At 43.3% G+C, this 26,967-nt stretch overlaps 2 protein-coding genes across 3 annotated transcripts; one reads left to right on the top strand and one right to left on the bottom strand.

Moving 5' to 3' along the window:
- Positions 1 to 218: 218 nt before the first annotated feature.
- LOC110507567 (kelch-like protein 12) lies at positions 219 to 3,960 on the bottom strand. The gene is made up of 5 exons (XM_021587633.2): positions 3,489 to 3,960; positions 3,069 to 3,222; positions 2,886 to 2,964; positions 2,463 to 2,690; positions 219 to 2,283 (listed from the first exon to the last, which is right to left on the bottom strand). The coding sequence occupies exons 2-5, from the start codon at positions 3,220 to 3,222 to the stop codon at positions 807 to 809; spliced, it is 1,938 nt and encodes a 645-aa protein (XP_021443308.2). The 5' UTR covers positions 3,489 to 3,960; the 3' UTR covers positions 219 to 806.
- Positions 3,961 to 4,245: 285 nt separating this feature from the next.
- Positions 4,246 to 25,494, top strand: LOC110507570 (golgin subfamily A member 6-like protein 22). Of its 2 annotated transcripts, XM_036965375.1 has the most exons (12): positions 4,246 to 4,415; positions 5,065 to 5,184; positions 5,392 to 5,439; positions 5,711 to 5,776; positions 5,932 to 5,977; positions 6,080 to 6,167; positions 6,285 to 6,394; positions 20,962 to 21,002; positions 21,171 to 21,246; positions 21,607 to 21,666; positions 22,091 to 23,097; positions 23,317 to 25,494. In XM_036965375.1, the coding sequence occupies exons 7-12, from the start codon at positions 6,310 to 6,312 to the stop codon at positions 23,386 to 23,388; spliced, it is 1,341 nt and encodes a 446-aa protein (XP_036821270.1). In that variant the 5' UTR covers positions 4,246 to 4,415; positions 5,065 to 5,184; positions 5,392 to 5,439; positions 5,711 to 5,776; positions 5,932 to 5,977; positions 6,080 to 6,167; positions 6,285 to 6,309; the 3' UTR covers positions 23,389 to 25,494. The 2 variants fall into 2 exon arrangements, with proteins under 2 accessions (XP_036821270.1, XP_021443310.2); XM_021587635.2 differs by lacking the exons at positions 4,246 to 4,415; positions 5,065 to 5,184; positions 5,392 to 5,439; ... (2 more) ...; positions 6,080 to 6,167; positions 6,285 to 6,394 and adding an exon at positions 12,847 to 13,228.
- The last annotated feature ends 1,473 nt before the right edge of the window (positions 25,495 to 26,967 follow it).

A 26,967-nucleotide genomic window follows, 5' to 3' on the forward strand; every position in this document is an offset into this window, starting at 1 on the left:
ATCTGAACCAAAAAAAACAGAATTTTCAGAAATGAATTGTATTAAGACCTTAATATTTAAAATTCTAGCTTGGATTACACAGTTGTTTGAGCATGGAGACTTGGGTGCAATAGTGATTACGAAACCACGCTATCCCGTCTGATGATAACACGATCTGATTGGAGGAGTGTTAAGGGTGAATAGCGATGAAGAGAAACTGACCAAAAATAACAAGTGACTAAAATCTAGGTCATGTTTATTAGAGAATTTTTTTTTTTTTTAAATACAAAACATGTTGCAACGCAAACCAAAAATGAATGTATAGGTCATTGGACAAGTCCAGGTAGGTGGTCCTTCCCTGTTTCAGCTCATTTTCTTCTGTTTGGTGCCTAATGAACATGGGGCCCTGGAATCACTGGATAGTGAAAGACTAAAGTTACACAAAAGTGGGATCCTTTGGTGAATTTCAGAAAGTTTGGGATAGAAAATAAATAAAAAATGAAAACACCTCATCAAATTTCAATAAACAAATGTAAACCCTGCCAAACATTCACAACATAGGAATTTAACGGCTGCATAGGCCTATAAATTGGCAAAGGCTGAGGATGTGTGTTCAATAGGCAAACAATTTTCAAACCATTTAAATGCATTCAAATCATTTTTGAGAAGGACTTGAGCATTTTTGTGGCATACGGTGGTTACATTCAGACGCGAGTCCCCCCCCCCCCCCCCCACTGTCTCAAGTGTTAAAAATTAATAACATTTCATTTCATTATTGAAACCCCATGAATGCTGGTCTTAGCCACAGCTCATTAGTCCTGCTGTGGCTAGTCATCATCAGGATTGCGGTCCTCCCGAGCCAGTCTCAGTCGGGACAGGATGTGTTTCTTGGGGAACTTGAGGGTGGTACAGCCGAACTGGCTGACTCCCCCCGTGTCTCTGGGTAGTTTCTCCCGTCTCTGGACCCAGCTGCGCCAGCCAGGCTTCCAACAGTACACACTGTCATAGAAACGGGAGCCGTTCTCCCCGCCCAGCACGTATATCCTGCGTTTCCACCTGGCCACGCCCCCGGCAGCGATCCGCCTCGGCAGCCCTGGAAAAACCACTGGACTAGGGGCTCGGTCGCTCCCCCCACTCCTCTCTGCCACCACCGCCCCAGTCACCTCCCGCTCCACCCCTGAGCCCCGGCCCTCCCTGAAGAACAGCACCCGCCCCGTGGCGTCCAGAGGTTCCAGATGGGTGTAGTTTCCATCTATAAACTTAGTGGCGTCCCTCATGTAGCCTCCGATGGCACAGACCCCCCCCCGCACCGCCACCCCTCCTGCCAGGCAGGTGGCACCAGAGTCCAGTCCCACACGGGTCCATGAGTCAGTCAGGGTGTGATAGATTAGCACGCCAGCGTGCACCACAGCCCGGTTCTGCTCCAGCGTGGTGCCGCCCAGAAGGTAAATGCGGCCGCGCAGGGCGGCACAGGCAAAGGAGCGCAGCGGCAGGGGCAGACGGGGCCCAGGGCCCCACTGAAGAGTGGCCAGGTCCAGGATCTCACAGGAGTCCAGCATGGCTCCTCTGTTGCAGCCCCCCAGGGCGTAGAGTGACTCCCCACAGCCCAGCAGACCCAGCATGGCCCGGGGCTGCACCATGGGCGATCGCTCCTGCCAGCGATCCAACACAGAGTCATACTCATGGACCTCCGTGGACACCGTGCCCCCCCGCAGGATGCCCCCCGCTACGAACAGCCGCCCCCCGATGGCCGTGCAACCTGGGCACAGCAGAGAGCCCAGGGCAGCCAACTTCTCCCATTTCCCTGTACGTGGGTCGAAGCAGTCCACAGTGAAGTCCCTCTCGTTCAGCGACTCGTCCTCCCGCGGCTTCAGGTCCACACACACAATCTTCTTCTCGAACATGCCTTCCCGGGGCCTCAGTGGGCCTCCCAGGCCCTCCCCGGCTGCCGCAGAGCCCAGCTCCTGGCTCAGCCGCCGGCTCTCCTCCAGGGACAGCAGGCCGGGGCGGAGGTGGTGGAGCAGGGCCGGCATGTGGCTGTAACGGTCCAGGGGCCGGTGCTCGGCCCAGCGGCGTGCCGCGTCATACACCTCTGCCTCAGAGTCTACGCCCAGGCGGTCAGATCCCAGCAGGCTGCCCAGGGTACCTGGGTCCAACAGGAGGAAGTCCTTTTGGCGGGCCACGCGGGGGAAGTGCTGGGCCACCAGCCTCAGAGAGGCCCTCAGGAGCAGCTGGTCGTGGTGGGAGCGGGCCAGAGAGTACATGCCCAGGCAGTTGTCCACAGACAGGTGTTCAAACAGGAACCTATGGACACACACAGATGTTTGAGGATGGAAAACCAGACAATAAAAGATGTTTTTTTAAAATGCTATCAAAACTCTGTCAGTTAATGAACTGCACAGGCTTATTAAGAGTATCAGCAGCATTCTGGACCGGGGAAAAAACAACGTATCGGTGTTAGGCAGCACTGACTATATAGTTACCTAGAGCACAGGTCCTGCAGGGGCATTACTTGAAGCCGATTGGCCGCCACAAACAGGTCTTCGGCCGTGTCCAAGCAGAGTCCCGCCTCCCCAGTGTAGACGAACTGGATGACAGTCTCCATGACTGACGGCGTCACCTCCTCCAATCGGATCTCAGTGAGACGGGACTCCACCAACGGGCTAGTGAACATGGCACGGAAATACGGGCTGACGGCTGCCAAGAGGACTCTGAAGAGAGGCAGAAGCACGACGTCATTCACATAAGGGTGAGATAGGGTGTAACTACAATGAACTGCAGGACACTGGAGTACTGAAATGGCAGCAGGCATCTGAGTATGTGTCACATATTCCTTTGTGTGTAGCAACATGCACTGTCTGGATGTCTATAGTACACTAGAATTGAGAGAAGATCATTGACCCTACCTGTGACACATAAACCTCTTCCCCTCCACTAACAGAGTGACGTCACACAGCTGCTGAGCATCCAGTAGCTGCTTCAACCCTGACGGAGAGAAGAAGTAAAGAGTGAGGAGATAGAAAGAGACTTATATGATATAGGCAGCACATGAGTGATGCATTCATTTGGATGTTCCCATTCCACCGGACCATGTGTGACGTAGTCTCCTAAAGGAGTGGAGCTGTCGTCAGGAAAGTCCTCTTCTTCGGAGTCGCTGTCCGAGAGGGGCTCCCCGCCCCCACTGTCCCCATCCTGCCAGGGCTGTGGCCGCCAGGTGATCGTTCCGCCACGGACTGCACTCATCTGAAGATAGTCAAGCGTTGACATAATATACATGGGAATATCAGGAAACTTTAACAACAAAAAACATTATTTCTGTCTCAAGGAGCCAGATACACAAGATGGTGGCCAGTTATAATTATGATTTGATGTAGGTAGATCTTAGTAATCTATTTAAGAGTAATTAGCTCTCAAAGGCAACATTCCCAAGTCCTCTCTCTTATTGAGAAAATCAACAGGGTACATTCAGGAATAGTGACACAAAATGACAACAATGTTGTTGACTTTACCTTGATTAAAGGGAGACTACCCTACTTGGAGGTCCTGTCCTGGGCTCCGATTGTGTGTATGTCACCAGGGGCCAGACAGTTAGTAGCTTCACCTTTAAGCCCGATTGTCTGTAGTCAGTCAAGAAGGGAAGCTGACAGTTGCCATCCGTGTGTCCCACCCTCCGATCCGCATGTCCTGGTCTGAATGAGTACGGCCTCCAGTGTGGGGTGCAGCACGGCTCATGGTTCTCAGAACCAGCTGCGGCTAGCTAACGTTAGTTAGCAACTGCTGAATGCAGCCAAAGCACCCCTTTCTGTCTTATCCGGGGAATCAGTAAATCATGGCAAGAAATACAAACAACTCAAACGCATTACAGTTGTTAAAAATATGAAAAACTGGTTGTATTGTCCCAGGACCTGCCTGACTATTGTCGGCCGCACAATTCACTTTTCCCCCTGTCCCAACTGCATTACCGCAATGCAATAGTTCAGCTAGTCTCATTGGCTAGCCTTTGAACCGGTGCACGGATGTGACGTTTTGTTTTGGACTCATTCGTGCGCCTTATTTGATAGCTAAAGCAAATTTAAGCGATATTTTGTTTTCTACTTTCTAAACAATACATTTGTTACAGATTTTGCTCATTTAATTTTCAGGTCCCGTCATTTCATTGGTTGTCTCATTTAGTTCCGCCTCTATTTACCAACCTACTTCCGCATTGAAACATGGCGACTTGCATTGGCATGGTTACCCGGCTTTGCACATAGAAGGTATTAAAACCGGTTTCAAGACGCTTTACAAGGCAGGGAACGAAAGTATTTACCCCCAGCCGCTCCACACATGAGATGTGAAGTAGTCTGTACGAACATGTCCGCGAGGAGAGTTACAAAGTCATTGCCAATGTGGAGACTCGGAAAGGGGATCTACGGGGAGAAGATGTCAGGGAGATTGTAAGCGTTTCTGTATATCCCATCTCCCGACACCATGTTGAATACTGTAGATGCAGCCTAGTTACATGCGCTTTGCATGCTCTCTTGACCATCAAGTCATTGAAGTGTATTTGATGTGCAAGAGAGATTGCCTCTGTGCTTTCATATGCTCTGTCTGTCATTTGCCTTGAAGTACATTCATATGAATACAGCCTCCCTGGATGTGGCAGTGTAGGCTACTGCATTTGTATCAAGCACATTGCCTGGTCTCTATAGGCCTACGTCATCAGTGGTGTGTTTCTGATGCAAGTGTGTGTTGCAAGTGTGTGTTTGGCAGCAACTTGAGGTGGTGCTTGAGGAAATCTCACAGCTGGAGGTGCAGAAGAAAGTGATAAGTCACAGAGTTCGGGCTCTTGTGGTCAGTTGATATATTGACAATGATGCCAATAACTGTGCCTCGAAACATTGTTTTCATGTTATGATGAGATATTATTTTGTGGGATTATTGTGATTAACATTTTCCTTCTCTTCACAGGATCAGAATAACAAGAAAGCCCTAGCTAATGTACTGTATGTTCTGTCTTGCCTGCTGTGACCTTATGGTATTTTCACTTAAAGGCTGAATAGAAAGAATACCCTTGTGGAGTAAGTAAACCATTATCTTCTTCAGATTCCTGAGTTCAAGGAGGCTACGAAGGACGGTCGGGAGATCCGCCACCGGCTGAGCCAGCTTTACCCCCGAGAACACTATGGCTGAGCCCTGAGGCTGCCCAACACCACACACAATGTGGTGAGAATACACACCTTACTAGACCTTTAACTATAGGAAGACATTTTTGAATACCAACATGCAGGACTATGTGAAATAAAATAATGAAAATGGTCATAAAAAAACAACAAATTGAAACAGCACTATATACATCATAACAACTATAGCAGTGATGAATAAATGTCTCCCTACTTTGAAAGCAAATCTGTTTTTTTCCTTCTCTCTCAGGGGTTCATACCAATGGTTGTGCCAGACATGCTGAAGGGGGCTGTATTTGTGAGTATCTGACTCTATCCTTCATTTGGGGCGGCAGGCTAGCCTAGTGGTTAGAGCGTTGGACTAGTAACCGGAAGGTTGCAAGTTCAAACCCCCGAGCTGACAAGGTACAACTGTCGTTCTGCCCCTGAACAGGCAGTTAACCCACTGTGTGTAATTTAGTTTTGAGCCAGTTTTCACAAGTAACATTTCTCCAAACTGACACGTTCTCTCTTTATTTTTCTCTTTCCTTCTCTGGCTCTCTCTCAATCTTCCTCACTCATACATACAGGAGGGTTGTGAAATCCAGCCTCATGCCCACAGGGCATGGCTGGCACGGGGGAGATGGGCGTAGCAGGTGAGGCCATGAGTTAGGCTGCGATGGGGAGGTTGTGGGGTAAGGTCACCTGTGTGGGTGGGAATGGACATGCCATGGAAAAACCAGAATGACTAGCAGCGATATACAAGTGTGCAGTTGTCGCTGTATCAACAAAGTTTCCTTTTCTCTTCTAGGTTATTTTATGGACCATGCTGTTAACTGGAAGGACCTTCCTGTCATGTGAGGCACTTGTATTAGGTTTGATTTGCTGACAACCCAGTGTAACGTACAAGTGTATATGTGTTATTATTAGAGATGAATGGTCCGATTTTTCCATTGTAGGCCTGTGTGCAGTAGCCCATGTTACAGGGCTGAGACGGACACAGGCAGAGAGACTTGGGGCCTTTACAGAGTACATCACTTCAACAAGGTAACGGGAAACAAAGCCAAATCTTTTAGACTCAACCAAGGACCAAGTCGTCCGCCGTATTTGATGCGTGGTGTTAAAGTACCCTTGTGTCCTCATCCTCTGCTTGTGTCTGTCCAGGTGGAGATGTTTGGTGTGACTGCAGATGAGACTGGGGAGGAGAGCTCTCAGATGCCGGAGGAGTTCCTGTCCCTGCAGAAGGAGATCTCCTCCCTGGAGCTCCACTATAGGTCAGTGCTCCTCTCTGGCTCTCTGCATACACTCAATGTTGCTGGATAGATGCATAGCTTATGCTTTGAGTTGCACTGTACAGTGTATTTTGACATTTGTACACACCATAGCCATATATTTACATATACACTACCGTTCAAAAGTTTGGGGTCACTTAGAAATGTCCTTGTTTTTGAAAGAAAAGCATTTATTTTATTTAAAATGACATCAAATTGATCAGAAATTCAGTGTAGACATTGTTAATGTTGTAAATGACTGTTGTAGTTGGAAACGGCAGATTTTTCACGTCCATTTTCAAGAAGGGGACAGTGTGTGTGCCTTGTGCCTCGCAGCCCTGCCCGGGGATGGAGGTGATTTGAAAAGCCAAAGTACACTCCTTTTGAAATACATCGGACCGAACCAGCCCAATCGCATGCCCCGCCCTGTCCCAAAGCCCAGATGACATCATGCACCAACACACTTACATCAACAGAACAACTGAAGCCTTTCCATCTACAGTTGAAGTCGGAAGTTTACATACACCTTAGCCAAATACATTTAAACTCCGTTTTTCACAGTTCCTGACATTTAATCCTAGTAAAAATGGCCTGTTTTAGGTAAGTTAGGATCACCACTTTATTTTAAGAATGTGAAATGTCAGAATAATAGCGCAGAGAATGATTTATTTCAGCTTTTATTTCTTTCATCACATTCCCAGTGGGTCAGAAGTTGACATACTCTATTAGTATTTGGTAGCATTGCCTTGAAATTGTTTAACTTGGGTCAAACGTTTCAGGTAGCCTTCCACAAGCTTCCCACAATAAGTTGGGTGAATTTTGGCCCATTTCCTCCTGACATAGCTGGTGTAACTGAGTCAGGTTTGTAGGCCTCCTTGCTCGCACACGCTTTTTCAGTTCTGCCCACAAATGTTCTATAGGATTGAGGTCAGGGCTTTGTGATGGCCACTCCAATACCTTGACTTTGTTGTCCTTAAACTCTTTTGCCACAACTTTGGAAGAATGCTTAGGGTCATTGTCCATTTGGAAGACCCATTTGCGACCAAGCTTTAACTTCCTGACTGATGTCTTGAGATGTTGCTTCAATATAGCCACATCATTTTCTTTCCTCATGATGCCATCTATTTTGTGAAGGGCACCAGTCCCTCCTGCAGCAAAGCACCCCCACATTATGATGCTGCCACCCCAGTGCTTCACAGTTGGGATGGTGTTCTTCGGCTTGCTAGTGTGAGGATTTATGTTTATGCTCTATAACCCGCTACCATATTACAAAGATTGATTGTTTGAACAGCAGCTGCTTTGTCTGTGTATGTGTGTGTGTGTGTGTGTGTCAAGAACTGAGCAACATGGTGTGACTGCTGTGTGTTGCAAAACTGTAGATAACCGCTCAACAGCTGCTTTGTCTTTGTGTGTGTGTGTGACAAGAACTGAGCAACGTGGTGTGACTGCTGTATGTTGCAAAACTATAGATATGTGGGTACAGGGAGGGGAGGCTCATCACGAGGTTTAACTGACGTGGAGAAATACTGAGTAACACAATGACAAGATAACAGGAACGGAGTAGTTGCAGCAACTAGAATGTGATACCAGAACAGTAAGAATCTATACATCGATGGAGGGAGGACTCCAGGAGGTGGGGACCAGCCTGAGCGCCTACGATAGGCTGAGCAAGTCTAAACCACGCTCAGCCTCTACTGTGATAGGCCAACAGAGGAGTTGGAACTACGTCTATCACAGTATAAGAACAGCTGTATACTTACTTCTAGTTAGTTCTCTGTTAACCCTGCGTGGTGACACATTGAACCTGTATATACGAAAATTGCATTTACCATTTATTGCTTACTTACAGTTTTTTTCCAACTGTTTACACACGTTTTCAAAACTGTCTCCTTTTTTTCAAATCTCTACACACAATTTCCAAAACTGCACACACAAAATGCAAAATGCCTCACATCTCCTTCAAAATGTAACACTGCATTCAAAATGACAAACACATGTCAGAATGAAGCATTTGCATCAAATGGCAAACACTGCTTTCATAATAGTGCATTTTTGGATATACCATGTAAACAGTGTTGTTCTAAATCTAAAGCTCTTTGGTCTTTCATAGGCTTATATCTACATTTCAATACAATATTCTACAGTGAAAGTAATCTGCTGAGAGGGGTAACAAGTACACTGTAAACACCAATGCAATGTAGAAACAGAAAATATTTATTAGGCCAAACATTACTGTTGTATACAGTAGCATACAACAAAACCATATGTAAACCAAAAGTATATTCTTTAGAATATACACAATTGTGTGTGTGGGGTCCTGGGGGGGGGGGGGGGGGGGGGGGGGGGGGGGGGGGGGGGGGGGGGGGGTGCTAAGCTACGCTTCATCTCTTCTCCGGCCTGGGTCTGGCCACAATACTTCGTCCACACCACAAGATACGTTTTCTCTTGCCAAATATCGAGGGAAGTATCTCCTAGCATGGCGTATCCAACCTTGGACAGAGGCAACCTCTATGTCCCCACATGCGTCCTCCATTGCCTGGAGAAGCGGCATGCGGGCATAGGGTTGGCGATCATACACTTTCCAGTGCCAGGCTGAGAAGAATTCCTCTATGGGATTTAGAAAAGGTGAATATGGGGGTAGGTACAAAACTATACAAAATTGTGGATGGATGGCAAACCAGTTTTGGACCAGAACAGCCCGTGAAAACTAATATTGGCCCATAAAACCACAAATCTAGCAGGCTCCTGATCTGGATCAGGGACAAGCATTGTGTAAATTGCATCCAAAAAAGTGAGCATATTGTACGGACCCAGTGTGGCATTGTGATGGAGGACCCCGTTTTGAGTGATGGCAGCACATAGTTATATTACCCCCACGCTGTCCAGGGACATTGGTAATTGCCCTCTGTCCTATTACATTTCTTCCGCGGCGCCTAGTTTTGGTGAGGTTGAAGCCAACCTCATCCACATAAATAAATTCATGGCGAATTACATGGGCATCCAGCTCCAATACTCTCTGTAAAAGACAAAAGGATATACAGATGAGGAAATATGGTATGTCTGAAGTACTGGAAGTAGTGTTGCATACATACCTCTACAAAGTCATGTCGCATATTCTTGACTCTGTCAGAGTTTCTCTCAAATGGCACCTTGTAAAGTTGTTTCATCGTCACTCGGTGCCGTTGGAAGATGCGTTGTATGGTAAGCACCAACTGTCAGAGCAGCTCACAGATTACTGCACCTGTACATAGCCCACCTATAATTTAGCCCAAACAACTACCTCTTTCCCTACTGTATTTAATTTATTTATTTATTTTGCTCCTTTGCACCCCCATTATTTTTATTTCTACTTTGCACATTCTCCCATTGCAAATCTACCATTCCAGTGTTTTACTTGCTATATTGTATTAACTTTGCCACCATGGCCTTTTTGCCTTTACCTCCCTTATCTCACCTCATTTGCTCACATCGTATATAGACTTGTTTATACTGTATTATTGACTGTATGTTTGTTTTACTCCATGTGTAACTCTGTGTCGTTGTATGTGTCGAACTGCTTTGCTTGATCTTGGCCAGGTCGCAATTGTAAATGAGAACTTGTTCTCAACTTGCCTACCTGGTTAAATAAAGGTGAAATAAATAAATAAAAAAATAAATGGTTGACAGGCTGACAGCATTGATGTTGTTAAATATGGTGTCATTATTCAAGATTTGCTCTCTTATCTCTCAAATCTCAATTACATTGTTGGCCAAAACCATATTTATAATTGCAGTCTCTTGTACATCTGTAAACAAGCGTCCTCGTCCTCCATGATGTCTTTGCCTTTCCACTCTATACAGAATTCAAACACAGTATGTGTTCAGCATAGGAACTGTAAACAATGTACAATAAAATGTAGTACAGCATGATAACCAACCTCATTCAATGCCGTGCAGTAAATGGAATGCTTAGAGTTACAAATGTTTATGCAATACTATGCAGTCATACGTATTTTACAGTACATTACTGTAATGCTAAAATAGTCATTAGATAGTTGCATACCTGTTCTCATTTCTGAAGGTTCGAATTATGGACGCCACTGTAAATCGACTCAAGTTGGGCTGGACTCTCAGTCCAGCCTCTCTCATGGTCAAACCGTGGTTGATCACATGATCAACAAGTGTTGCCCTAATCTCATCAGAGATGGCTCTCCTTCCTTCTCTTCTTTGCCCTCGTCCTCTTCTTCCTCTTCCTGTCCCTCCTACTCCTCTTGCTCTCTGTCCATTGTTGGCATCCATTGTTCAAAACAGGTAATCTGACCTTTGAACTATTTATAGGCCTATACTACAGTAAAGCAGTGATTGGTTAGTGATCAGTTAAGCTATTAGTGTTTGCACATGTGAGGAGTGTGTGTGTGATCTGGTGAATAAGTGTAGCATTTTGATTGGTTGTGTTTGGAAAAGGAAAGCAAGTCACTTCCTGTTAGATTTTTGTGTTTTAGGTAGAGAATTGTGTGTAGTGTTTTGAAAAAAGTGTTTTATGCAATTGACAACTGAGTCAAAGGCTGAGAAATAGCTTATGGTTTTGGATATTTGGTGTGTAGTTTTGCACTTTGAGTGAGAGGTTTCAAAAATCGTGTGACATGAAAATATTTTGTGTGTAAGCAGTTGGAAAAAACTGTAATAAAAATCAGACATAGAATAAAATCCGTAACTTAGTGTTCTACTTGTCCTGATACCAGATTCAATTGATGCAACACTAACACTAGCCTCCCCCTTTTTCCTCCAAACATAACGATGGTCATTATGGCCAAACAGTTCTATTTTCGTTTCATCAGACCAGAGGACATTTCTATAAAAAGTACGATCTTTGTCCACATGTGCAGCTGCAAACTGTTGTCTGGCTTTTTTTATGGTGGTTTTGGAGCAATGGCTTCTTCCTTGCTTAGCGGCCTTTCAGGTTATGTTGATATAGGACCTGTTTTACTGTGGATATAGATACTTTTGTACCTGTTTCCTCCAGCATCTTTACAAGGTTCTTTGCTGTTGTTTTGGAATTGATTTGCACTTTTCGCACCAAAGTACGTTCATCTCTAGGAGACAGAACACATCTCCTTCCTGAGCGGTATGACGGCTGCGCGGTCCCATGGCGTTTATACTTACGTACTCTTGTTTGTACAGATGAACGTGGTACCTTCAGGTGTTTGGAAATTGCTCCCAAGGATGAACCAGACTTGTGGAGGTCTACAATTTTTTATTTTCTGAGGTCTTGGCTGATTTCTTTTGATTTTCCCATGATGTCAAGCAAAGAGGCACTGAGTTTGAAGGTGGGCCTTGAAATACATCCACGGGTCCACCTCCAATTGACTCAGGCTAATTGACATCATTCATCAGAAGCTTCTAAAGCCATGACATAATTTTCTGGAATTTTCCAAGCTGTTTAAAGGCACAGTCAACTTAGTGTATGTAAACTTCTGACCCACTGGAATTGTGATACAGTGAATGATAAGTGAAATAATCTGTTTGTAAACAATTGTTGGAAAAATGACTTGTGTCATGCACAAAGTAGATGTCCTAACCGACTTGCCAAAACTATAGTTTGTTAACAAGACATTTGTGGAGTGGTTGAAAAACGAGTTTTAATGACTCCAACCTAAGTGTATGTGAACTTCCGACTTCAACTGTACATCAAGAGAACAACTGAAACCTTTGCATCTACAAGTTGACTTATTCTGTGTAGCTCTGCCTCTGCCATGTAAATATATTAACGTCATACTGTTTGTGAATGTGTGTCACGATGACACTATCATAAACTGTCCTGTTTTGGTCCGCAAAAGATTAAAACTGCATTAAACTAAAAGGTCATAATGTTTTCTCACCGCTCATGTTGATCATTAAAGAATTCCAGACCTGCAACCACACATTGGGCTACCTTCAGAGAACACAATTCCGCTCTAACAAATCTAGACTCTTATTATATACTCAGAAACAGCATATTACGGCAAATAAGTATTTCAGATGTGGTGGTTTCATTCATTGGGCCCCTGTTTATGCCCCACATAGGTGCAGTGCTGAGCCTGTGGCTGAACAGATTGCTCTATCAGGGGCTAATCATTCAGGAGTGAGATCACAGGGTCCTTCACACCCACTGCCTCGAAGTACTAGCACACTGGGATTACTGGGTGAAGAGGCTCCAAACAGAGCTGTAATGACTGTGTTCCTATCCTTAATGCTGGGAAATGGATTAGAATAGAATTGGTAATGAAGCCCAGATGTATAACGTGCCCCTCCAATAGCCAGAAAACACCGGCAAAGATGTGGACAAAATGCTGTGCCCATTAGACTGGGCATTACTTGTCATCAACTCTAAATGTGTCATTAATTGTGCTAGACACTCCTATAATAACACATCATGGAAATGTACACTACTTGTCAAATGACATGTTTTAATCTCCGTTCCCCCTCTTTACATAAAGCATGCATGCCTACAGCATAGCGGGTTATGTGTTTTATTAATACAAACCTGCTGCTGAGGCATGAGATTGAACAGCAGGGAATTGGCGTTACCTCCGGTCAGCTGTGGTCAACTCAGCTTGGAGCGAGCAATCCTCTCGTTATCACCGCGTTAGTTGTTACACGTTGACGGGGCATCACTCTCCCGAGCTGTCCTGCATTTACCTGGCCCTTTGAGCCAAGCATACGCGCCTATCAGCTCTTTAGCGGGTCCTTGCTCGCTCGGTTTGAGAATAAGGTCGCGGTATTATTCTTTCAAGGTTATTTCCTTCTCTTTAAGGCCTTTATATTCAGATCCTATGGGAGTTTTTATTTTCACGGCGTTGTTTTGGACCTTAAGTGGAGGTAAGGAAAATCAGGGTTTCATTTGTGAGGCTGCTGATCAATCAATGTATGAGCGTATCCAGTGTTAGATAACGCTTACGTTAGCCGAATCCATAGCCTGCCTGTTCTAACAGCCTTTTTAGTTATAGCTTTGCTTGGGACATTAGCCAGAACGTGTGATTGTGGGCTATTGATTGCAGTTAAGCGGAATGTTTATGTTATTTAGAGGATGTTTCCATTTTTTATAATATAGCTTATCAATAAAACGGAGGGGATAATGGATTGTGCGACAATTAAACCAAGAGGAGAAAAGTACAAAAAGGTCAATTGGTAGAATATATCTTAGCTTTTAAGATTTAGGATCAAGATAGACTTGTTACATAATTTGTTTAGAGCGCACCTTATCCAGTCCGTCACAAAATCTGTCCGTTAGCTATACATTTTCCCTGGGCATTGTGACTACATATTGATTGTTATTGAATACATGTGTATTGGAAATAGCCTTATGTAAGAATTACATCATAAATTAAGGATATTTCTACATCAGCCAACCTAAAAGGAAATTATGTTGTCGTGCAAGACGCGATGAAAGCAGGGCACGTACGCTCCTGTAACTGTTAAACCTATTAATAATGCGCGCGGTGTTACAACCACGTCCTGTTTGAATATGCAAACATTGACCCCATCACCATAGTTTGACGTGACCAGTTTTGCATCGGTGTCGGGGCCTTTCAGGGAGTGTTTTGGGAGTAAAGATGTAATGTTGTGAGAAGGGAGGGGGGGGGGGGGACTGTACATGTATTATATAACAGTGTTGTATAAAAAATATAACTGAGCTTACGGGTAATGGTCTGTGTATAGTGGAATGTTTAGAGGCGTTACAATCACCAATGTGCATGTGAACATACAGACAGACCCCAGTCTCCTTGCCAATTGCCTTGTGAATAAAGAGGGTGAAGGGAGGTCTGCCAAGCCAATCAACATGGGATTGCAGCTTTAAAGGACCTGTGTCCCAGTTTAGGAGGAACGCGCTCTCTCCCACGCAACCTACAGCCCCTGTTGTTCGCACGTACCTTTGAATTAAGGCCTACCATTGACCTCCATTCTCAATAACCTTAATGAGATATGTCAGGGGATATGACTCAGAGTCGTTTAGCACTTGTGTAAAATTCATTGGATGCCATGTGAGGCTGTTAACTAATAACATGGACATTTCCACTTCCTTGTTTGAGGGACGATTATAAGATCCTGTCCTGTTAGCTGCTTGGCATGTGACTGTCTTGGCCTTAAAAATAGACCCTGCTACTTTTAGGCCGAACAATTCAATGACTTTCCTTTTATTTCCTGGCAGTGTTCAATCACCTCACTATGTGTGTGTTTTTGATTTATTAGGATCCCCATTAGCCGACGCCAATGGCGACAGTTAATCATACTGGGGTCCGACACTTAACGAAAAAGACATCACAGACATTACAATACTTTACAATTTGCATACATTTAAAAACATGAGCATGTAGTGTGTGTGTGCATCTATTAGTTACACATACATGTCAGTACATACACGCAACAAGTAGGGCACATGGGGGAGAGGCGTTGTGCCTGGAGGTGTTGCTTTAATTGTTTGTTGAAAGCAGGTTTGCTGTCCACTTGCGCTATATGAGATGGAAGGGAGCTCCATGCACTCATGGCTCTGTATAATAAAAATCGAATCAAATCAAATGTTTTTTTTTGTCACATGCGCCGAATACAACAGGTAGACCTCACCGTGAAATGCTTACTTTACAAGCCCTTAACCAACAATGCAGTTAAGAAAAATAAGAGTTAAGAAAAATTATTTACGAAATAAACTAAAATAAAAAAATAAGAGACACAATAAATTAACTATAACGAGGCTATATACAATGGGTACCGTACCAAGTCAATGTGCGGGGGTACAGGTTAGTCGAGGTAATTGAGGTCATATGTACATGTAGGTAGGGGTAAAGTGACTATGCATAGATAACTGTTTTCTTGGATTTGTTCTGGACCTGGGGACAGTGAAAAGACCCCTGGTGGCATGTCTGGTGGAGTAAGTTTGTGTGTCAGTGCTGTGTGTAAGTTGACTGTGCAAACAATTTGGAATTTCCAACACATGAATGTTTCTTATAAAAAACAAGTGATGCAGTCGGTCTTTCCTCAACTCTTAGACAAGCGAGACTGGCATGCATATTATTAATATTAGCCCTCTGATTACAATGAAGAGCAAGAAGTGCCGCTCTGTTCTGGAACAGCTTAACTAGGTTTTTCTTTGCAGCACTCGACCATATGACTGGACAATAATCAAGATAAGATAAAACTAGAGTCTGCAGGACTTGCTTTGTGGGTGTGGTGTCAAAAACGCAGAGCATTTCTTTATGGACAGATCTCTCATCTTTACAACCATTTAAACTATATGTTTTTACCATGATCATTTACAATCTAAGGTGATGCCAAGTAATGTAGTCTCCTCAACTTGTTCAAAAGCCACACCATTTATTACCAGATTCAGCTGAGGTCTTGTAATGGGTGCGTGTTGGTGGGAGGGAAGTCAGGCGCAGGAGAACGAACTTGGTATAAACGGAGTCCTTTAATAAGGGCTCACAAAACTTTGAAAACAAAAATATACAAAATAATAAAAGTGGGTACAAAACCCGTCGCACACCAAAACATAACTTGCATATAACATACAATCAAACAATCTCCTACAAGGACATGAGGGGAAACAGAGGGTTAAATACACAACATGTAATTGATGGGATTGGAACCAGGTGTGAAGGAAGACGAGACAAAACCAATGGAAAATGAAAATGGATCAGCGATGGCTAGAAGGTCGGTGACGTCGACCGCCGAACACCGCCCGAACAAGGAGAGGGACCGACTTCGGCGGGTCTAGAATTTAGGGAATGATTTGTACAAAATACAATGCTTTTTGTTTGAGAGATGTTCGGGACCAATTTATTACGGGCCACCAGGGGTCAAAGAAGATTACATTTCTTACGGTACGGGACACCCACGTGCAGGCATGCATTTTTTTTATACTACAAAAATGACAGGGCAGCCTACTCTGCTGACACTGACAAACAGATCAATGAAAACGATGTTGTCTGATCCATATAATCGCCCTACAAAAAGGGGAGACACAAATACAATATGACGCTCATCTAACCTGGAGGAGGAAATTCTTCTCCAAAAACAAACAAAAGTGGCACTAAAACACAGATTGGAGTCTTTTCATTCTCATCTCTTTACAGCGGTAGCCATTTGCTTTCCAAACAGTTTTTCCGCGATTATATTTTTCAATATTGCGATATATCTGGCTGGGCCTCTCTGCTTTTCACTGATAGTCGCAACTCAACAATCATCTATTTGATATTTGCAGGGCGCACTGCCCATATTGCAGGATCTTCGGACTGTGGGCTATGTGATTTAAAACAATCCACAGCTTTCTTTTAAAGAAGCGAATGATCCTCTGTGGCCAAATCATGTTTTCTGGTGTACTAGCCTATTTTGAATGATTTTGATTTAATTCTGCATTGCTGATAAGGATATATAATTTTGGCTATTTAATTCAATTTACTTTAGGGGAAGCTTCCCCTAGCCTTATGGACGCATCGCCTATGCGTTTTAATGTGGAATAAAATCGACCAGTCATGATATTTAACAAAGGCACTCCTATCACTTAACAAAGGCACTCCTGTAGGCTACCCACGCACATTCCGCATCCAAACCCCAACAGTGCACTGTGCACCTGCAATTTGATGAATGGAAAGAGACTGTTACAAAACACCTATATATAGTGTAATGAAATTCTGTGATTGTCCTTAGGCCTACACTTGTAGTCTGAATTGATGCATCCATTGTTGTCCACATGCATCTCTGTCTCGGCCACTCATCTCCGCCTTGAAAAATGTGTGTTCTCCTTAAACCCCAACACAATTTGGAGCGAATGCCACCCGGTTTCCAGTCAATTCACAATGTTTCTAATGCGGCTGACATGTAGTAATGTTAAATAATGGTGTAATAGCCTATATTTTTGGGGGGCATGTTGTATTAATTGTGATAGGCTCACGTTTTACCAGTAGGTATACCCCCACTACCGTACCGGACCTCACCGCCTTACTTTTACCCCTGCTGGCCACCCATTCCAAATCTGAGTTCAAGCCTCTGTTAATGGTTTCAGTGACTTCATTAGCTGTGGTTGCTGACATGTATATGGTTGAATCATCAGCCTACATGGACACACATGCTTTTTTAAATACCAGTGGCAGGTTATTGGTCAAAATAGAAAAGAGTTGAGGGCCTACAGTGCTGCCCTGCAGTACACCACACTTTACATATTTGACATTAGAGAAGCGTCCATTAAAGAAAACCCTTTGAGTTCTATTATATAGATAGCTCTGAATCCACAGTATGGCAGAGGTGGAAAAGCCATAACACATACATTTTTTCAACAACAGGTTGTCGTCAATAATACACTATATATACAAAAGTATGTGGACACCCCTTCAAATTAGTGGATTCGGCTATTTCAGCCACGCCTGTTGCTGACAGGTGTTTAAAATCGAGCACACAGCCATGCAATCTCCATAGACAAATATTGTCAGTAGAATGGCCTTACTGAAGAGGTCAGTGATGTTCAATCTGGCACCGTCATAGGATGCCACCTTTCCAACAATTCAATTAGTCAGATTTATGCCCTGCTAGAGCTACCCCGGTCACCTGTAAGTGCTGTTATTGTGAAGTGGGAATTTCTAGGAGCCACAATGGCTCAGGCGTGAAGTGGTAAGCCACACAAGCTCACAGAATGGGACTACAGAGTGCTGAAGAGCCCAGCCGGTAAAAATTGTCTGACCTCGATTGCAACACTCACTACTGAGTTCCAAAGTGCCCCCAATGTATAGTGCCAACTGTAAAGTTTGGTGGAGGAGGAATAATGGAATATTTCATGGTTCAAGCTAGGCCCCTTAGTTCCAGTGAAGGGAAATCTTAACACTACAGCATACAATGACATTCTAGACGATTCTGCAATTCCAACTTTGTGGCAACAGTTTTGGGAAAGCCCTTTCCTGTTTCAGCATGACAATGCCCCTGTGCACAAAGCAAGGACCATACAGAAATGCTTTGTCGAGATCGGTGTGGAAGAACTTGGTTGGCCTGCACAGAGCCCTGATCTCAACGCCATCGAACAAATTTGGGATGAATTGGAACACCGACTGCGAGCCAGGTCTAATTGCCCAACATCAGTGCCCTACCTCACTAATGCTCTTGTGGCTGAATGGAAGCAAGTGCTCGCAGCAATGTTCCAACATCTAGTGGAAAGCCTTCCCAGAAGAGTGGAGGCGGTTATAGCAACAAAGGGGGTACCAACTCCATATTAATGCCTATGATTTTGTAATGAGCTGTTCGGCGAGCAGGTGTCCACATACTCAAAGGCTTCACTGAAATCTAACATTACGCCTCCCACAAGCTTGGTATTATCAGTTTCTTTCAACCAATCATCAGTCATTTGTGTTAGTGCAGTACATGTTTGGTGCCCTTTCTAAGAATTCTGAAAGTCTGTTGTTAATTTCTTTACAGAGAAATAGCATTCTGTTTGGCCAAACACAATTTCTTCCAACAGTTTGCTAAGAGCTGGCAGCACAACCTGGTCTCAGAGCATTTCATATTATTCTGTATGTAAATCAGTGACACTCCATTTAGTATGATAAGTTACAATCGTATGCTATGTATTCATTTGTGTATGTCCATCTCCCATTTCGTATGATATGTTATGAATTACAATTTGTATTATATGTTACGAATTCGCAAAACGTACAATATGTTATGAATGATCAAAACTTACAATATGTTATGACTTTGCAAAACATATGATATGTTACGAATTCTAGCTAGGTGGCTAACGTTATCTAGCTGGCTAATGTTTGCTAGGTTAGGGTTCAGGTTAGGGTTAAGTTTAAGAGTTAGGTTAAAGGGTTAGGGTAAGGGTTAGGGAAAGGGTTAGCTAAAAGGGTTAGGATTAGGGGAAGGGTTAGCTAAAATGCTACGTAGTTGCAAAGTAGCTAAAAAGTAGTAGAGTATTTGCTAATTAGCTAAATTGCTAAAGTTGTAGATGATGAGATTTGAACTCAAAACCAACCACCCTACTTAAGTAATTATCTGTTTTATGTAATGTCACATATTATACTAATCTGAGTGTCCCAGATTTACGTTTACTATGTGACGTCTAGTCTATGAGACCAGGCTGGGCAGTAAGCTGATAGGTCTAGTGTTAGAACCAGTAAAGGCCGCTTTACCACTCTTAATGGAATGAATTTGGCATCCCTCCAGGCCTGAGGACAAACACTTTCCTCAAGGCTCAGATTAAAGATATGACAGATAGGAGCGGCTATAGAGTCAGCTACCATCTTTAGTAGCTTTCCATCTATATAAGTGTTCAATGCCAGGAGGGTTGTCATTATTGAATCATAACAATAATTTTTCCTCCTCTCCCACATTAACTTTACAAAATACAAACTTGCAATGATTTTCTTTCATTATTTGTATTTTTATGAATGAATACGATGGCTCACAGTTCGCTGTAAGCATTTCCTGCATAAGTTGGCCCACTTTGCCAATTAACTAATCATTCAAATATTATAATTGGCAACATCAAATGGTTTCAGCCAGTCGCATGTGAAGCCAGACTTATTAGCCACTCCTTTTGCCCCAACTCTTTCAACCATACAGTTGTTCAATTCCTCGTCAATCCATGGAGCCTTAACAGTTCTAACAGTCAGTTTCTTAACAGGTTTATCAGTAATTGGAAGGAGCAATTTCATAAATTCATCAAGTGCAGCACCTGGATGCTCCTTATTTATCACATCAGACCACCAAATATGTTTAACATCATCCACATAAAATAATTTGTGTGATCTCATAAACAATATTTTAGGGCCAGCTTTTGGAACTTTGGCTTTCCTGGATATAGCCACTATACTGTGATCATTGCATCCAATGGGTACAGATACAGCTTTAGAACAAAGTTCTACAGTATTAGTAAAAATGTTAGCAAGATGTTAGCAAGTTATTGATTTCATGAACCTTATTTATTTTTAATTATACATTTTTTGGAACTTTTTACCCCATTTTCTCCCCAACTGGTAGTTATAGTCTTGTCCTATCGCTGCAACTCCCGTATTGACACGGGAGAGGCGAAGGTCGAGAGCCATGCGTCCCCCGAAACACAACCCTGCCAAGCCGCACTGCTTCTTGACACACTGCTCACTTAACACGGAAACCAGCCACACCAATGTGTCGGAGGAAACACCGTACAACTGGTGACCATGTCAGTGGGCATGAGCACAGCCCGCCACAGGAGTCGCTAGAGCACGATGAGACAAGGACATCCCTGCCGGCCAAACCCTCCCCTAACCCAGACAATGCTGGTCCAATTGTGCGCCGCCTCATGGGTTTCTCAGTCGCAGCTAGCTGAGACACAGAATTGAACCCGGATCTGTAGTGACGCCTCAAGCACTGCGATGCAGTGCCTTAGACCGCTGCGCCTCTTGGGAGGCCTCGTGAACCTTATTTCTAAGGCTACATATGTTATCAGAGATAGACACAATGTTTAAATGAGCAAACACAGCAAGAGAAAAAAAACTAACATTCAGCAGACACTATATACAATTATTTGGAAAGACTACATTTGTATCTCCCTCTCTACTCTCTCTCTACTCTCACTCTCTCTCTCTCTCTAGTGGGATGCCTGCCTCTATCCTCCTCTCTACAGGTTGGAAAGGTCAGAGACAAAGCATTTGTGTTATCTCTATGATGTTTATTTTGAGTGTATTATAACACTGCTAACATATTGTGTGTAATTGATATTGACACGGTAACTGATAATTGTCTCTGTGTGTGTGTGTGTGTGTGTGTGTGTGTGTGTGTGCGCGCGCGCTCGTGCCCTCAGGTTGCTGACTGTCTTCAGGACTCCCTGAATAGTAATGGCGGTGTGCCACATCCTGGCTGTGACAAACTGAAAACTGGTGACAACTCCTATCTATTTCTCTTATCTGACATAACCTCCTTCAGCTGCACATATGCACTAGACCACACAGTGCACTTATTCAACTATATTCACTATAATTGTAATGCGTCCAAATTTAGATTTAGTTTATCATGGCAATGGAATCATGACACTGATTACTGTACATGAGGAATACCCTTTATTTCATCTTGCTACATTTGACTATAATGTGGTTCAATATTTAATCAATTCAATCAATCTTCCATTACAAATAGTCATGGCAACACCTGTCACTGAGGCGGATAGGTATGATTATGTCTAGTCTGATAAGATGGACATGGTCAGTGTTGAGCAACCAGTGTTGTGTTCTGTTGTGCAGATGATGCTGTCCACAGGCACCAGGGTCTCCTGAGGGAGCTGCAGGAGCTGGCCCAGGAGGGTAAGTCTGACTACAGTTATTAGCTAATACTTTACTACTGAAGTACCCAGGGACAGACTGGGATCAGAAATTAGTCTGAGTATTTCTAACACACCTGTCAATTTTTTTCTTTGAATTATAATTTGGCGCAAAACCCCCAAATGAGAAAGGCCCATTGGGCTTCAAATGGACCAGCCCATCTCTGGAAGTAGCCCTGCCAATGGTGTCATCATCACAGTAATATGGAATATCATAACATACTGACTTGTTGAGAGAAACAGTCTAATTGTTGCAATATCTTTGCTATGCTATGTTGGTTTCAGAGTCAGGTAATTATACATGGAAATCAAGATAAAAATCTTCCTAAACATGTTTTGTTGAACTTGCTGTAATATGCTTTAAATTGTACAGTAACTAACCACCTCAATTTATTTTATTCTTACAGAGAGGGAAAGAGAGAGAGACTATGGGAGGGAGAAAAAGCAAAATGAGGAGAACCAGGCCGAGGGAGAGAGGGACAGAGAGAGGAGGGAGGAGGAGGAGCAGAATGATGACCAGAAGGAGACTGAGAAAGAAGAACTGAGAGAGAAAGAGATGAAGGCAGAAGGGGTAGAGGAGGAGGTGGAGATGAAGGACAGAACGAATGAGGAGATGAGAGAAGAGCCCAGACTGGAGGAGAAAAGGGGGGATGAGGAAGAGAACGCGAAGGAGCTGGAAGAGCTCTTCTCAAGGGAGCTAAGGAAGATAGGAGAGGAGGAAAAAGAGGACAGGGAGCTTGAGGAGCTGCTCAAGGAGCTGAAGAAGAAAAGGTACGAGTCGGTGAAGGAGAAAGAGCTCCAGAGAGGGTCAGAAGCAGAGGAGGAGAGGAACAAGGATGAGGGGGAGGAGCAGAAAAAGGGAGAGAAAGAGCAGCTAGATATTCTTGAGATTGAAGAAAGGAAACGCAGCAAGGAGAGGAACAACAACGAGGTGGAGCTGCTGGTGGAGAAAGAGAAGGTGGAGCGGGAGCTCAAGGAGCTGCTGGAGGAACAGGACAGCAAGAAGAACGTGGAGAAGGAGAAAGAGAGGGAGGAAAAACAGGAAGAACTAGCGGAGCTCCTCAAAAAGATGAAACGTGTGCAAGAGGAGGAGGAGGAGAGAAAAGAGGAGAAGAGAGAAACTGCCGGGGATGAGGCGAAAGTGGACAATGAGCGTGAGAAGGAGGGAGAGATTCGCAAGGAATTGGAGAAGTTGAAAGCGGGAGAGAGTGAGGAGGTTAAGGATCCTCAGCAGAAGAGAGTGATGGAGAAAGCAAGTGATGAGTCGACCCGTCAGTTTGAAAAGGAGAGGAACAGGGACGATGACGATGATGAAGAAGCAGATGAGGCAGATGAGGTTGAAAACAATGAGGATTGGGAAGAGGAAGAGGAGGATGAGGATAAAAAGGAGGATGTTGAGCAGGATGAAGGAGAAGTAAGTGGGCGATAGTCAACAGGATTTAGCACGGCTGAGCTTGTAAAGCTGATACTGTAATTGCTAATTGACTATGTCTCTCTCTCTGTGTGTGTGTGTGTGTGTGTGTGTGTGTGTGTGTGTGTGTGTGTGTGTGTGTGTGTGTGTGTGTGTGTGTGTGTGTGTGTGTGTGTGTGTGTGTACCTAACACACTTTCTGATCTGTTCTGTGTGCCTACAGGAGCTTCTGGAGATTGAGGCAGAGCTGCGAAAAGTGGCTGCAGAGCTTCAGGAGCTTCACAGGGGTCGTTAAGTTCTAAATTACACACACACACATGCACACACACACACAACACAAGACAGACAGATAACGACCCAGTGCAGCACTCTCGCTCATGCTATCACACACAGAAACACACACAACTAACATACTTAGTAACATAGTATAATCATAATGCTTTTGATGGGATGTAGTTCTGTAAGTAGTTGCATTTGAGTAAAAACAAACAAGTACAATTCTCCCCATCCCTGCATTCAGAGATTACAAGCTCTTTAGATGTGTCTTTCTGTGTGCTGCCATTATCAAAGATTGTTTAGTAGGCAAGATGTACCACCTGCACATGTAAAGCTATCGTTACTCTACATCTCATGATACAAGGTCGTTAAGTGGGAAAGACATCTCCTTTACGGTATGTCTCGTGTACATATTTTGTGCAATAATTAAAAATCTATGTGTGAGATTTGTTATGGTAATTGAGACTGTTAATGTAAGCAATTAACTTACACTGTTATTACACTGTTATTACTGTTATTACAATTAACTTACACTGTTATTAATAATATTGACATATTGATTTCTGTGATTGATTTCCATGTGTATATGAACAAAATGTGAGGATTGTGCTATCTGGCTAATGCACTGTTAATATCAGACTGTTAATTAAGAACTGGGGTGACACTCAGGGACAATCTCCATTGCATACTCCTTGCGTATTCTCTCCTCACCTCCTTCTCAAAACGGTCAGAGAGGAGAGCGTCTGTCTTTCTCATCCAATGGGTTTTGAGAAGGAGATGAGGACGTGAGGAGTATGCAATTGAGATCTTCCCTCAGAAAGAGACGGCGTGTGACCACGGAAACCTCTTTAGTATTGATGTACAGTGTGTCATAACATAATGTTCTATAATAAGAAGAGCATGATTGTTCCTGAAGTTTATTTTTTTTTATTTTTGCAGTTCGGGTCACCAAGGTGGTCAAGAGACATAGAAATAGAATGAATGGAAATGTCCGTTCTAGTAATTATATTTCTATGGCCAGGGTGGCACCCCAGCTCTTCTCCCAACTTTGCACTCCTATCTTAACCAGCCAAGGAAGTCTAGCAAGGGGAGTGACATCACTAAGACATCTCTGGTATGTGGTCCTAATAAACAATGACAGTTCTAAAACTTTTTTTTAAGTTGGCAAGATATTGATGTTCACCGTCATCCTTTTTCATAGTTTGGGATCTCCACTGTTACGCAGCCATGTTTGAATAAGAAATATTAGGAAACAGTGCCCCCACATGTTAAATCAATATAAGTTGCATGGTTAATGACATGTGGAGGAATAACAATAACTGCAATACAAGAAGAAGAAGAGGAATATTAAGACAACTTATTCAAACCAATAAAGTTATAAAAATGTACATATTAAAGCAAAATATATGATGATGATTCTCTGTAAATGTACTTTATTATGTAATTAAAATGCATCATGAATTGACTTTTAAATGTAAACACTCCTTTTCTATCGACCATTGATTTACAATTCTAAACTGGGTGGTTCGAGCCCTGAATGCTGATTGGCTGACAGCCGTAGTATATCAGACCATATACCACAGGTATGACAAAAAGTTTATTTTTACTGCTCAAATTACGTTGGTAACCAGTTTATAATAGCAATAAGGCACCTTGGGGGGTTGTGGTGTATGGTCAATATACTACGGGCTGTATCCAGGCACTTCGGGTTGCGTCGTGCATAAGAACAGCCCTTAGCCGTTGTATAATGGCCATATACCACACACCCTCGGGCCTTATTGCTTAATTATGTAACACTGGTAACTGTTGGGACGCATATAAAAATTAATATATAAAACATCAACACCATGTAAGGAATCAAACAGGCTACTCACTACATGTTGTGAGATTTACTCAAGAATGTATACCATTTCAACATTTAGAAATATATTTACCAAATGTATTTCATCAGAAAAGGGTTGTGGTTTGTAAGTGGGATGTAAAGGACCAATTACTGGAGGTCAACATTTGTAATTGTACTGGCCCAATCAGAGTCCTGCATCTGTGCCTGCTGTGTCTTAAATGCTAAATGTCAATCAATAAAATCACAGTGTATGATATTTTTCAATCATTGTTACTTCTATAAGAGTAGTGGTTGGTTGTCTTCATTGACTGATCACAGTCTCTTATCTATTCATACAAAATTCTGACACCTACTGTGCCAGTCACAAGTTTAGACACACCTACTCATTCAAGGGTTTTTCTTTATTCTTACTATTTTCTACATTGTATAATAATAGTGAAGACATCAACACTATTAAATAACACATATGGAATCATGTAGTAACCAAAAAAGTGTTATATTTTAGATTCTTCAAAGTAGCCACGCTTTGCCTTGATGAAAGCTTTGCACACTCTTGGCATTCTCTCAACCAGCTTCACCTGGAATGCTTTTCCAACAGTCTTGAAGGAGTTCCCACATATAATGAGCAATTGTTGGCTGCTTTTCCTCCACTCATCCCAAACCATCTCAAATGGGTTTAGGTTGAATGATTGTGGAGGCCAGGTCATCAGATGCAGCACTCCATCACTCTCCTTCTTGGTCAAATAGCCCTTACACAGTCTGGAGGTGTGTGCTGGGTCATTGTCCTGTTGAAAAACAAATTATAGTCCCACTAAGTGCAAACCAGATGTGGTGGTGTATCGCTGCAGAATGGTGTGGTAGTCATGCCGGTTAAGTGTGCCTTGAATTCTAAATAAATCACTGACAGTGTCACCAGCAAAGCACCATCACACCTCCTCCTCCATGCTTCACAGCGGGAACCACACATGCGGAGATCATCCGTTCACCTACTCTGCGTCTCACAAAGACACAGCGTTGGGACCAAAAATCTCAAATTTGGAATCATCAGACCAACAGACAGATTTACAGCAGTCTTATGATCATTGCTCGTGTTTCTTGGCCCAAGCAAGTCTCTTCTTATTATTGGTGTCCTTTAGTATTGGTTTCTTTGCAGCAATTCGACCATGAAGGCCTGATTCACGCAGTCTTCTCTGAACAGTTGATGTTGAGATGTGTCTGTTACTTGAATTCTGTGAAGAATTTATTTGGGCTGCAATTTATGAGGCTGCTAACTCTAATGAACTTATACTCTGCAGCAGAGGTTACTCTGGGTCTTACTTTTCTGTGGCGGTCCTGGTGAGAGCCAGTCTCATCATAGCGTTTGATGCTTATTGCGACTGCACTTGAAGAAACTTTCAAAGTTCTTGAAAATGTCCGTATTGACTGACCTTCATGTCTTAAAGTAATGATGGACTGTCATTTTCACTTTGCTTATTTGTGCTGTTCTTGCCATAATATGGACTTGGTCTTTTACCAAATAGGGGTATCTTCTGTATACCACCCCTACATTGTCACAACACAACTGATTGGCTCAAACGCATTTTGAAGGAAAGAAATTCCACAAATGTACTTTTGACAAGGCACACCTGTTAATTGAAATGCATTCCAGGTGACTACCTCATGAAGCTGGTTGAGAGAATGCCAAGAGCATGCAAAGCTGTCATCAAGGCAATGGGTGGCTACTTTGAAGAATCTCAAATATAAACTATATTTTGA

Source organism: Oncorhynchus mykiss, chromosome 27, assembly GCF_013265735.2.
Source record: "Oncorhynchus mykiss isolate Arlee chromosome 27, USDA_OmykA_1.1, whole genome shotgun sequence".
NCBI classification, from domain to species: domain Eukaryota; kingdom Metazoa; phylum Chordata; class Actinopteri; order Salmoniformes; family Salmonidae; genus Oncorhynchus; species Oncorhynchus mykiss.